A 12,204-nucleotide genomic window follows, 5' to 3' on the forward strand; every position below is an offset into this window, starting at 1 on the left:
CACATGCTTGGGTCTTCCACATCTCCTCACACCCAAGACCCCATAAGCTTCCACATGGAAGTTCAAAAGAGACCAACATCCTCTCTCCTCCAGTAAATACAATATACAGGACTTGCCTATCTCAGCCTTTGTACTTGAGATCAACTGAGGACCTTGAACTTTTTTACAAGTTCTCGCTTCCAAAAATGGCCAAGTACGGTGTGGACCTACTACTTCTCTTTTTGTTTGATTTGCTTCATCATGCATGGATCAAGGGTAAGAAGTGTTGCCAGCCCATGGCACTATCCCACACAGCTGCAGTATTTGTGTACACCGCAATCATGTTAGCAGGGCTGATTTCATGGATCTCTCTTAACCAACCAGCACCCACCCAGTGAGTTGTGATTGGACTGGGAAGCTCCCTGTGATTAGCCCTGACCAAATGGTTGCAGTATTTGCACACATGATATATCAGCCAGTTTAACACTGGGAAAAAACGGTTCTTATGTGCTCACAGCTGTGTGCAAGTGAAGGTGGAGGTATCAGGAAGAACCTGATTAATGAGCCAGAAATCTCAAGTACTTCATAGAACACTACACTTCTTTTATTACCCTGAATTAATGGTGGAGAACCTCAACCCTCACGTCCCAATACAGCCCTCTAGGGTTTCCCAGATGGCCATGATCCCCTTCCCCCAAACCATTGATTGCTTGGTGGTTTCCTGGATTTTTGTGCATTTTCCCCCATTCTAGAAGGTTGAGATGCCTTTAAGCTCCAATACACTGGTAATTCTGGTCCCACCCAGCACTGGAATGCTCTCTGGAAAGCTTCTCTGAAATGGAATTTGGCCCTCACACTGAAAAAGGGTTCCTCACTCCTGCCTTACATGCCACTGCCCATAATAAACCTGCATTATAGTCCTCCCATTTGGGCTGAGAAGATAAAACATTCCCAAATAAATCAACAACACTTACCCAGTGGGATGTCAATGGCAGTCACAACAGCCCCAAGAGTATTCTGCACAGCTTCACCAACTTTTCTGGCAATCACTGTCCCCCCTTCTTCTTCTGTTGGCGCCTCAGGCACATCTGCATGACAGAGGTTAGGGCTCAGAGCCAAATCCTAATTCACAATTACTTTATTTAGAAATAAACTGATGTTTCAACATAAATGTCAGCCAGTGCTCAGTTCCCACAGTGGTAAGGAATGTTGAATGAACTCTATAGATTCATTCATCCAACACATAACAGATACCAAGTTCTTCCGCTGCAAGACCTCTCTAAGTTTAGGCCAACCTGGTGCCCTCCAGATGCTTTGGACTGCAACTACCATTGTTCCCAGCTGATTCCTGTCTGGGAATTGTAGAGGCTGCAGTCCTACACATCTGGAAAGCACTAGGTTGGGGATGATGGAAGCCACTAAGAAGCAGGCAACATGCACGACTGACTAATTTTCTTGATGGTTCCTGGGACGTTTTCATGACTTTCAACTGTGGTCAAATGAACAAAGCACATATTACTGGTGCTATATTCACACAGAAGAGAATGAGAGAGAGAGAGAGAGAGAGAGAGAGAGAGAGAGAGAGAGAGAGAGAGAGAGAGAGAGAGAGATGCTACTATGACTCCCCACACTAAGAGTGACATGTGCAATGTGATTTTCAGGTTCTACTGCCTAGTAGAAGAGGCAAACTGGGACAGGAGAAACTGTTAAGAAATTGTACCCTTAGAAAATTCATTATGAAAATCAAATCCTTTAATGAACCAGAGATTGCTTATATTATCAGTTATCCAAAGATGATAACCTTTTTAATTTGCTTAAATATCTGGTTTATACTCAAGCATGAGTTCAGAGGATGAAATGAGGAGTTAGAGTGAAAGGACTCTAAAATGTTAGCGGCCCTGTTTTATCTCAGGGTAAGAGACTATGGAGTGCAATCAGATTTAGTCATGCTAAGAGAAAGCCCACCGAAATCAGTGCAAACTTAGTTGGTTATGACTGACATAAGTCCCACTGAGTAACTTAAGACGCACCAGTTGGTCTACATTAAGTCTGAATAAATCTGACTTAAACTCTTCTATATAACAGCAGATCGGATCCATGACACTAGAAACAGAAGCATGATTAGAATCCTGTATTCATACTAAGATGACAATGGCATGTGTACAGATGTACCTTCAGGGAGGAAGTAGTTAAAAGTTTTTCTGTTGCAGAGAGAGCTCTGCTACTCCACACCCCACACACCTATGCATGGATCCACGCACAGAGGTTTGCCCTTCTAATGACAGATGGATCCAATACTGTCCCCCACCCCCAGCTTCTGAAATGATGCCCAATCTGGGAGAGAAAACAAGAATAAAAGCACCCTGGATTTTTTAAGATTCGAGGGCTTGCTTGATTCTTTATTATATTTAAAAGCGGTTTTTTAAACTTCAAAAATTATTCTAAGAAGGGAGTAGTGGCTTTGGCATTAGGATGAAGGACAGTCAATCAATCAAGTGCTACATTATCAGGACTGGCACCAGTTTGGAAGGGGGCCCAGGCCCCACCCCTGAGATATTAAGCCTCCTCACCTGTAAATCGGTGCAGGGGAAGCTTTGGGTCCCCAGATGCTTTTGACCCATAACCCTTATCACTGGTCATGCAGGTTGGGTCACCTGTGAGTCCCAGCTCAAAACACCTGGATGGCCAATGGTTCCTCTCCTCTGCTGAAGTTTATTCAAGCAGCAGCAGGCACAAGCAGCGGCATTCATTCTGGTACTTCCTAGGCAAGTGCCAGCTGAACCCACCATGTCTATATCTACAGGATTCCCCTAGATCCCAATGCACAGGAGCCCTCCAGAAGCATTCTGGGGTTATAAAGTGAGCATCTGCACTAGCTATTTTACTTGGAGCTCATGAGACAAGCACCCCAAATCTCAAATATGTCATTTTTAAAATGGAATGGTTTTGACCGTGGTGGGCCCTGGCAGTGCCCCCGCCATGCTAGGAGCTGATGACAGGCCTGCATATTAGGTAGCTAGAGCAGCCTTCCCCAACCTGGTGCTCTCCAGATGCACTGGAAACAGATGCTGGAATTGCCAGAAGGGTAGCTGCTTGGGGAAGGTTGACCTAAACAGCTTTACCCTCTGCAAATATGTCAAACTGATTTGTTATGAACTGGGGGGCTCAAGGATTGGAATGATGAGGAAGAAGAAATGTTCCTTGGGGGAAGCTGTTGAATATGCTTCTCTATTACTGCTAAACCCCTGAACAGAAGGTGCGGGGGGATTACAGCTGTTGAATTAGTTCATTTATTATAGGGCAAGAAGTGAGAGAGGAGATTAAATCTGAGCACTGATTTTTAAATGTATAGGCTGTATTGTTTTCCTGGATGAACAACATTTATATTAGAAATGCACTAACAACTTTGGAAGCCAACTTGTATTTTTCAGGTTTGCTTAAAAAAATCTGCTGCACAGTGTATTCCACTCTGCTTTGGATTGTAGGTTAAGGACCACACCCAGAGGCAAAGGTGAACATCAGGGCCAAACTAGATGAGACATTAGAAATCCCTGATCAGATATCCCATCTCGCTTTATTTCTTTCAAGAGCAGGAGTGGGCTCTTCTTGTACCCTCCTTCAACAATGCCCTCCCAATCTGATTCCTAGAAAGAATTAAAAAGAAAAAGCAGCAGCAAGATACCTGATCACAGTCCTCTCCAATATCTCATTTAATTTGGCTTCAGCCAAGATCATAAATGACAACAGTGCCAAAGATTCAAAAACACAGCAGGACACTTATAACACAAACAGGTTATAGATCCCCTTTGAGTCACACACCTAATATAGTTAGGATGGGATTACCTAACTGAACGCCCCCATTGTCATAGCAGCTGTCGCACACTCGCACAGGTGTGGGCCCCCAGCCACGTTCTGGGACAGGGCGGGTCTTGGATGAGCACCCATCACAGAAGCCTTCTCCGCAAGCCCGACAATGATGTTTGGTGTCATTATCTTTAAAAGATATGCCACACTTCCTGCAGTTCTGAACAAGACAGGGAAAAAACAAAGCAAAACCCCATTGGATTCCCTTCCTTATTCCACTTTCGATTAGGATGGGGAACCCATAGTCCTCCAGATGGTGTGGCAGGAATTGTGCTCTCTTCTTGTCCCTCCTCCTCCTCTCTCTAGCGGAGAAAGGGACAGAAAGAGCAGGCAAGCCTGGGAGGCTGGCACAATCCATTCAGAAGAGAATCCAGAGCAGAGCTCTGTCCTGGAGCTGAAAGTAGGAGTACTCTCCTCCCTTTCCAGAAAACAGCCAAGAGATTATGCAGTGCGCAGCCTCACACAGGGCATGCCTAATAGTTTCTCACATTCTTTGTAAAAGGAAAGGCAAGAAAGGGCCTCTGGCATCAGCTCTGGAGCAGAGCTCAAGCAAGGGCCTGCTAGGGAGGCCCCTTTCTCCTTTGCTGCATGGAGGTGGGAAGCGGGAGAAGGAAGGCCCTCATGTGGGAGACAATACCCACCCACCCTGGGAGCAGTTATGTATAACTTCAGACAATTCTTGGGGCTACAGGTTTTCAGAATACTAATGTTGCATTTCACCAGATAATGAAACATTACTCCTTTCCTTGGATAAGGATGGGGGGTGGGGGGAGAAGAAGAAGAAGAAAGAAGCAGCAGCATTTCGTTCTTATCAGCATACAGGACCATCATGGGGGCCGCTAGATACCAGAATCTGGGAATTCGGTTTCCAGTAGGCTGGAGCAATCTGATCCGTCAGCCAAGCGGTCACAGCTTTGGTGGGTCCCAAGCTCAGTTCAGACACTGACTGTGCCATGAAATTCATCCCATCTATGAGGCGCTGTGCAGCATTGTTGTTGTCCTTCAGACTGCAGTCCGTCTGCAACACAACAGGTGTTTGCCACAAGGGACATCTTAGCAGCCCTGCCTGCCAGAGACCATTCCCACCCTCCCTTAAAAACAAGTGTGGTGCTGTTCATACATAACAATTCAGTGATTTAAAAGCCAATGGGTTGTCAGAGAGGACTGGGAGAGAACAAATAGACTGCCTGCATTGCATTTCCACTTTCACTCAGCAGCCCAGGACCAGTTCATGCTGAGTACAACATCTGAACTAGACTTTTGAATTGCTTAGGGGCTAAGCAACTTGATGGTTAACCCATGATTTGTTGTCGGGTTAACCACTGGGCTGTTTAGCTCCTCAATAACTCAGCAGTCTGGGTCCAGTTGTCACATGGAGAAGAGCCAATCACAGGCTGCTGAGTAAAAGGGCAAGAGGTTGATATGCTCCCATTTGTCCCCAACTCCTCCCTGATTTCTAAACTGATGGGTTGTCTTTTCATGTGAACCAGGTCCATGTACACTGCTCTTTATTCAGGGAATTATCATCATTACATTGCATTACATTTTGTTCTAAACTGTCCTGAGACACTAGTATAGGGAGGGTTTATAAAAGCTTTCAATAAATAAATAATAAATAAATAAATAAATAAATGTCTTGACTTTTTTCTTCTTATGAGGAACCCAAGGCAGCTTACAAAGCTCCATTTTTATCCTCACAACAGCCTTGTAAGGTAGGTTGGGCTGAGAGTCTGTGACCAGTCCAAAGTTATGCAGTGAGCTTCATGACCAAGTGGGACTAGATCCCAGATCCCACAGGCCCCTAGGCTCCGCACTCTAATCACCACACCACACAGAGTGTATTAATAATTTTCTTTTTTCTTAATAGGATTTTCTGAAAAAATTCAAAAAATCAAAAGCAGCTATAGGAATACATGAGAGGTATGAGAGGGAAAGGACAACATTTCCCCTCCCCCAGCCAAAAAATAACATGTCCATGTGATAAGAACCTCATGTGCGGGGGCATCATGCCTCAAAGGACACCACCAGGTGGCATCAAACTGCATTTTAAATATGCACAGTTCCTCTCTAGGCTACATGCCTCTGTCCATTCCTGGAATGGGGTTAGTACAGAAGACCTATTGTCATTTTCCTTTCTGTTTGAAGGATCAGAAGCCATCATCCCACAGAAACAGACTTACTCCTGGCCAGACGTGCACAATCTCTGTCCTCACGACAGTGTCCACAGGATCTTGGTTCCCAAACCAGTACTGTCGGCTGCGGTACACCACTCCACAGTTGGGGCACTCAATCACATACCTGCAGCCAGGGAGGAGGAAAATGGGGCATCATTCCTGTGTGCTCTAAGAGATAAGAGGGGGAGCTGGGAAAAGGAAGGAAACAAAGGCTCCTCGGCTCTTGGACTCACCCTGACCAGGCGTATTTGGCAAGGCCCATCCAAGGGGAATCAGTAGAAGCAGATGTCTTGGGCACCACCCTCACCTCATTCCCACGTTCATAACAGGCCTGGAATGTGAGAGATAAATTAGAAAGACTTCTTTTCAAATCCCAGAGTCCAAGTCTTGCATGCACTTGAAAAGCTGTGAGCAGGTTTCAGAGCTGTGCGCATTTGTCAGATGTTGTTTCTGAAAAAGGAGTCACTGAGGAATCCCACAATATAGACATTTGTAGGAAAACATCAACCGCATTAAAACTAAGAATGAATTGTTTTTCAGTAGAGAACAAGAGCCATAAAATAAGCCTTGAAAAATAATTGCTTTCATACAATAGTAGAGCTGGAAGGGGCCATGAAGGCCATTGGGTCCAACCCCCTGCTATTGCAGGGCACCGGTTTACACCATCCCACCCAGATAGCTGTCCAGTTTCTTTTTGAATGCCTCTAGTGTGAAGAGCCCACAAACTCTCTAGGCAAGTGGTTTCACTGTTGTATTGCTCTGACACTGAGGAAACTTTTCCTGATATCTAGCCTGAATCTGGTTTGTTGCAACTTGAGTTGATTATCCCATGTCTTACACTCCAGTATGAGTGAGAATTGATCTTGTCCTTTTTTTTTGTGACAGCCTTTCAAGGAATTATAGAGTGATATTATGTTCCCCTCTTCTCTTCTCAAGACTGAACATGCCCAGTTCTCTCAGTCTCTCCTCACAGGGCAGTGTTTCCAAACCCTGGACCATTTGTGCTGTCCTCCTCTGGACCCTTTCTAATTTACCTGCATCTTTCTTAAATCTTGGTGCCCAGAACTGGACACAGTATTCCAGATGAGGTCCGACTAGTGAGGAATATAGGGGAACAACTACTACTCATGATTTGAAAGTAATACCCTATGCATTCTTGGAAACCCTCCCCTGACCCATGGGAAAGTGAACAACACCCCCCATTGGTGGCTTAATGGTTCTGTTTCTGCCTGTCTGAGTTGGCAAAAGAACTGGTGTATTGCACAAGGAACGGTGGAGGTGCAGTTTTTCTTTAACTTCCTGTCCTGTTCCAGTTCCCTTCCCAGAACCCCAGTTGGCCAGAATTTGTGTGTTTTTAATCCTCAGTAGACTGCCACCATTCCAGATTTTCCTGATCTCCAGCAATGCCTTCTTAAGTTTTATTTTGAAATGAACTCCACGTTTATATGGAAAGAAAAATTAGGTAACACAACCCAGTAGGATATCGGAAGGTAGGGTGGGTGAAGGCCAAGAGGGAAAGGCAAGAAGAATGAGGCAGAGTTTAGGAATAACAGGGTAGCCTAGTTAAGTTGAGAACACTTGAACAATCTGGCCAGTTCCCCATCACGGATTAACAAGTATGTGGCAGGTCACAGACTTGAATGCCTCCAGCTTAGCAGGTCACAACTTGTGCAGACCAGCTCTTGAGCTTTTCTTTTCTGCCTCCAGTTCTGATCCACTTGCTCCACTCACCTTGCAGGTATACACTCTGTTATCATGCTGATGGGTGTATCTACAGCGACTCTTGGCTTCATGAGGCACCCCTTCTTTTGCATGGTTCATGCTGTTCTTGCACCCACACCTAGAATTTTAAAATCAAGCAGAGATGGCAGACTTGCTGGCAATAAGTTATAAAAGATCTATCTTAGCCTAATCTGAACTATTGTTATCTAGATTCAATTAGGCAATGTTCCCCCTAGGGCTGAGCTAAAAAGGGGGATCACATTTTGCATACCCTTTCATCTCTGGTGGCTTTTATGTTGGTTTTATATTGGAGTTTTAAACTTTAAATGGTTTCTAATGTGTTTTATCATGCCATTCTATTTGATACTTTTAACTTTTGTGAAGTGCTGACAGATTTTCAGCAGGGCAATACAGAAATCTTAAGAGAAGTACTTTCCCCACTCCAACACAGTTTCTGAGGTGCATGGAAACAGCAAAATGTGCAACAGCCATTCACAGTGAAGGCAATACATTGTCTTCATTCTGAGTTGGCTCTGTGACATTGTTGCTTCGCCAAATGTAGTGGTCATGTAGCATTGTGACACCATCACATTCACTAGCACAACTTTTCATCTGGCTGAGATCACTTCCAGAAAAGAGTACTTCCCATTTCAAGGAACAAATATGTCAAGATAGCTGTTCAGAAGGAGCACATAACCAACAAAAATGGTTGATGAAGATCAAGTGGTTAAGAGTTTTGGACTGGAACTTTGGAGATTCAGCTTCTAGTCTTCACTTACCATGAAAGTTGGGCCTGTTACAGGTCCAACTACCTCACAACTACCTTACACAACTACCTCACAAGGTTGTTGTGATCGTGATAGGGAGAGGAAGAGGAGGATCATGTAAGCTGCCTCAGAGTCCTCTCAAGAGAAAAAAAAGCTGGCATATGAATGTAATCTAGTAAGAAACATTGCATCCCTCACAACAGCACTTTCTACACTGCAAAGTTGTTAGCTAGTGAACATTTAATGTAACCCTGCTTTCTTCTTCCTTCTCTTTGTACAAACCCATTAATCTTCAAATGCTTTTAAAATATCAAACCACAGCACCTCACTTAATTACCTCCATGAGTGACTTATATGAAGTATCATTGAATAATACAGTAGACAAAAATGGAAAAAGAAGAACACAATGGAAGGACACAGACTGAATTGACCAGAGGGTGCTTCCAGGCAGAGAGCTCCTACCACCAGCAATCAGAAGGCATTGTGCATCTGTTCTATATTTCCTGCCCCGTGACCCATTTTTAATACAAATGGCCTGCTTAAAAACAACATGCACATTCTGAAGGGTCTGGGATGGCCCCAGATGTTTGTACATGGTCCTAATCTGACAGGATATCATGTATTCTGGCACCATATGCAAATAGGGGACTTCACATCCACTTACCCACAGCTGAGACAGACAGAAGAACAGGTGAAATACTCATCTGGAAAGAAGGAGCTGTGGGCCATCTGATCATCTGGGATCTCACCACAGAACCGATCACTCAGTGCCTGCAGGACAATGGGAAGACAACTGCTTTAAACAAGAAGGGCTACAGAACCTCAGCCCAGAGACCAAATCTGGTCCTCCTGGAGTTCCAGTCTGGCCTTACAGGTTCCCAGACAGCCATGGCCCTGTCCCATGGCCCAGCACCTTTCTCCCAACCACCAACTTTTGGTGGTCTCCCAGATTTTGTTCAGTTCTCCCCATTCTAAAAAAGTTGCCATGCCTCTCTTAAGGCTTTGCTACTGGGAGTAAAAGCTTTAAGGTACAATAAACTGGGATTTTGGCCCTGCCCTTTTGGCCAAGCTCACCATTGTAATAGGGCCTCTGGGAGCTTTTCTAAAATGGAATTTGATCCTTGGGCTAAAACAGGCTCATCACACCTGGTTCCATAAACAAATGAGTTAATAAAAGCTCTAATTGACTTTTTATTATTTGGAACAACTGAATGTCCAGACTGTAAGAGTGCAGAAAGAGCACGCAGAAACCTTCCAGACTACAGAGGGTTACTGCCAGACCTTGAAAGTGCCTGCTGGGAAAAGTAGTATCCTACAAACTTTCCCTACCACAGAGTTACTTGAGCCACAACACCTCTCTTTGGTTTAAGAGGCAATGACCCTGGATGGAGTGAGAGCAACTGCTCAAGTTTAGACTAAGGACTTTACCTAGCAAAATATCACTTATCTCATGATTAAAATGTGCATATTTCACTGAAATGTCACATATGTCCATCATCTGTAAGTGGATATTTCAGGAATAAGCAATGTCCGTCAATTGCATGGGTAACTGTAACCTTGACCTATTACGGTGATTTTGTAATTGATTGATTATTGGCTAGAAGAAAAGAGTTGATCTATTCTCTTGTCTGGGAGCAGCCCCACTGAAGACAGTGCTACTTATTTCTGAATAAATCCATGGCAAAGCCAGCAATGAAGGTAGCCATGACTGGGCACCTGCTGAGACCCCACTGTCAAGAGCTGCCTGGGCCTGCTCTTCTTCTCCACCACTACAATCTGCTGGCTCACCCACCTTATGGCTGGGCCAGGAGAATGGTGGTAGGAAGAAGCGGGAGATGCCACGGCCTGCCAAGCGAGCAAGCAGCAGCAAAGAGGATGATAATGGGGAGCGATAGCAGTATGAAGAGCACTTACTGAGGGAAAGGGCCCATAGCAGGTACTTTGCCCAGAGGCCCTCAAAAGTCTAAGCCAGAACACGTGGCCCTGTTAGTGCTGATTAGCAATGCAAAGATTCAGTGTGAACAAAATGTCAACAACTCTGTCAGTGTACAAGTGGGGTTGTTGGGGAAGGCACTGAAACAAAACTTTCTTCCAGTAACGCATCATTTTAAAACACACAGGCCTTTGTTCATGCACATTTCTCAGCAGCTGCTTGGATTCTTACATTGTTCTCTGAAGAGCTGTGCTCTTGACTCCAGCTAGTTCTAGATGTCACATCTTTGCTATCTACAGACAAAAAGCCATCGTCCTCAGAACTGGTAACTGAGCAAAATCTAGACAAGTCAGAGAAAGGGTTGTTGCCTGGAGACCATGTCCTCACTCTCAGTTACCCTGACAACACTATGGACCTTTCCATTGTACTATAAGAGTTAGGTCCTGTCTTGCTTATGCATTTATAGAGCAGAGGCTATCATTACCAGCAACCAGCCTCAGGCTAAGTATCTGTATTACAGGTGTTAGAAAAATTAGATTTGCTGAAGTAGAGATAAAAAGAGTAAAAATTACACATTTCCAGTCCATACTAAAGTTTTTTCTAATCTGTTTTGTTGTTGGTTTTCCAATCAAGAGAAACTGGGAACTGGAGGGGTTTTTTTAAATTGTATTGTTTATTTTTAATAGGATGCACACTGCCCAGAGAGCCCTAAATTAGGCTATACGTTTTGGTATATAAATTCAAAAAATAACTAAAATAAAATAAGTCAAGAACCAAACTCAGATTTCAGTACTAATGATCAGCTTGCCAAGTTTCCGGCATATTTTTCCACTGGGTCAGGCTGGCTATAGGTGTGATGGATGGCTGCTTATCATGTGACCCGATGTCCTTCCTGCATTATTCTGTGCCTGCCTGTTCTTGAGCAGCCCTGGTGCACGGTATCCTCTAGTGTACAGTACAGAGAGTGTATAGTATAGCGAGCCAGTGTGTTGTAGTGGTTAAGAGCAAAAGACTGGGATTCAGGCAATCTGGGCTTTAGTCCCTGCCTGGCCACGGAGTTAACTAGGTGACTTTGGGCCAGTCACAGACTTTCAGTCCAACCTACCTCACAGAAGAGTTTTTGTGGGAATAAGATTGAGAGCAGCAGGAGAATGATGTAAGCCATTTTTGAGTTTAGTGTAAGGAAGAAAAGCAGGATATGAAACTAAAAATCTAGAAATGTGTTTTGAGGCAAAAAGTCCCAACTTCAAGTATAGGCTGATGGAATCTGAGTCAGCAGTGACTAAACAAGTGGGGGATTTTGAGGTAGCAGTGGACAGTTCAATGAAAATGTAGTGCTCAGCTGCTGTGAAGAAGGCAAACTCCACACTAGGCATAATTAGGACAGAAAAGCAAACAGAACTGCCAGAATCTTTCTCCTCTTACACAAATCTTTGGTAAGACTCCACTTTGAATATTGTGTTCGGTTCTTGTCACTTTACCTGAAAAGGGACATTTTTGAGTTGGGAAAAGCACAGAGAAGGGCAACAGACATGATCAGGGGGCTGGAGCAGCTCTCCTATGAGGAGTGGCTACAGTAACTGGGACTGTTCAAGCTTAGAAAAAAGGCAAGTAAGGGGAGCATGATAGAGATGTTTAAAATAATGCATGATTTTGAGAAAATACATTTTTCTCCCTCTCCTTATACGTAACACTAAAACTCTGGGTTATCCCACAAAGCTGATTGGTGGAATATTTAGGAGGTAAAAGGAAACACTTCTTCACA

The 12,204-nt window shown here is 44.2% G+C and overlaps 1 protein-coding gene across 5 annotated transcripts in view; it reads right to left on the minus strand.

Annotated features, from left to right (window-relative positions):
• Positions 1–12,204, minus strand: part of ZFYVE1 (zinc finger FYVE-type containing 1) — a 31,416-nt gene that overhangs the window by 2,599 nt on the left and 16,613 nt on the right. For 4 of the 5 annotated variants that reach the window (XM_044436965.1, XM_044436967.1, XM_044436966.1 and 1 more), the window contains exons 5-11: positions 9,171–9,277; positions 7,749–7,857; positions 6,251–6,348; positions 6,024–6,141; positions 4,691–4,861; positions 3,799–4,003; positions 954–1,067 (exon numbers count right to left, since the gene is read on the minus strand). In XM_044436965.1, the coding sequence (XP_044292900.1) occupies positions 954–1,067; positions 3,799–4,003; positions 4,691–4,861; positions 6,024–6,141; positions 6,251–6,348; positions 7,749–7,857; positions 9,171–9,277 (922 nt within the window). The remainder of the gene's footprint in view (positions 1–953; positions 1,068–3,798; positions 4,004–4,690; positions 4,862–6,023; positions 6,142–6,250; positions 6,349–7,748; positions 7,858–9,170; positions 9,278–12,204) is intronic. The other variant, XM_044436969.1, reaches the window with a different exon arrangement.

Source organism: Varanus komodoensis, unplaced genomic scaffold (assembly GCF_004798865.1).
Source record: "Varanus komodoensis strain SLA01 unplaced genomic scaffold, ASM479886v1 scaffold3, whole genome shotgun sequence".
Lineage (NCBI taxonomy): Eukaryota > Metazoa > Chordata > Lepidosauria > Squamata > Varanidae > Varanus > Varanus komodoensis.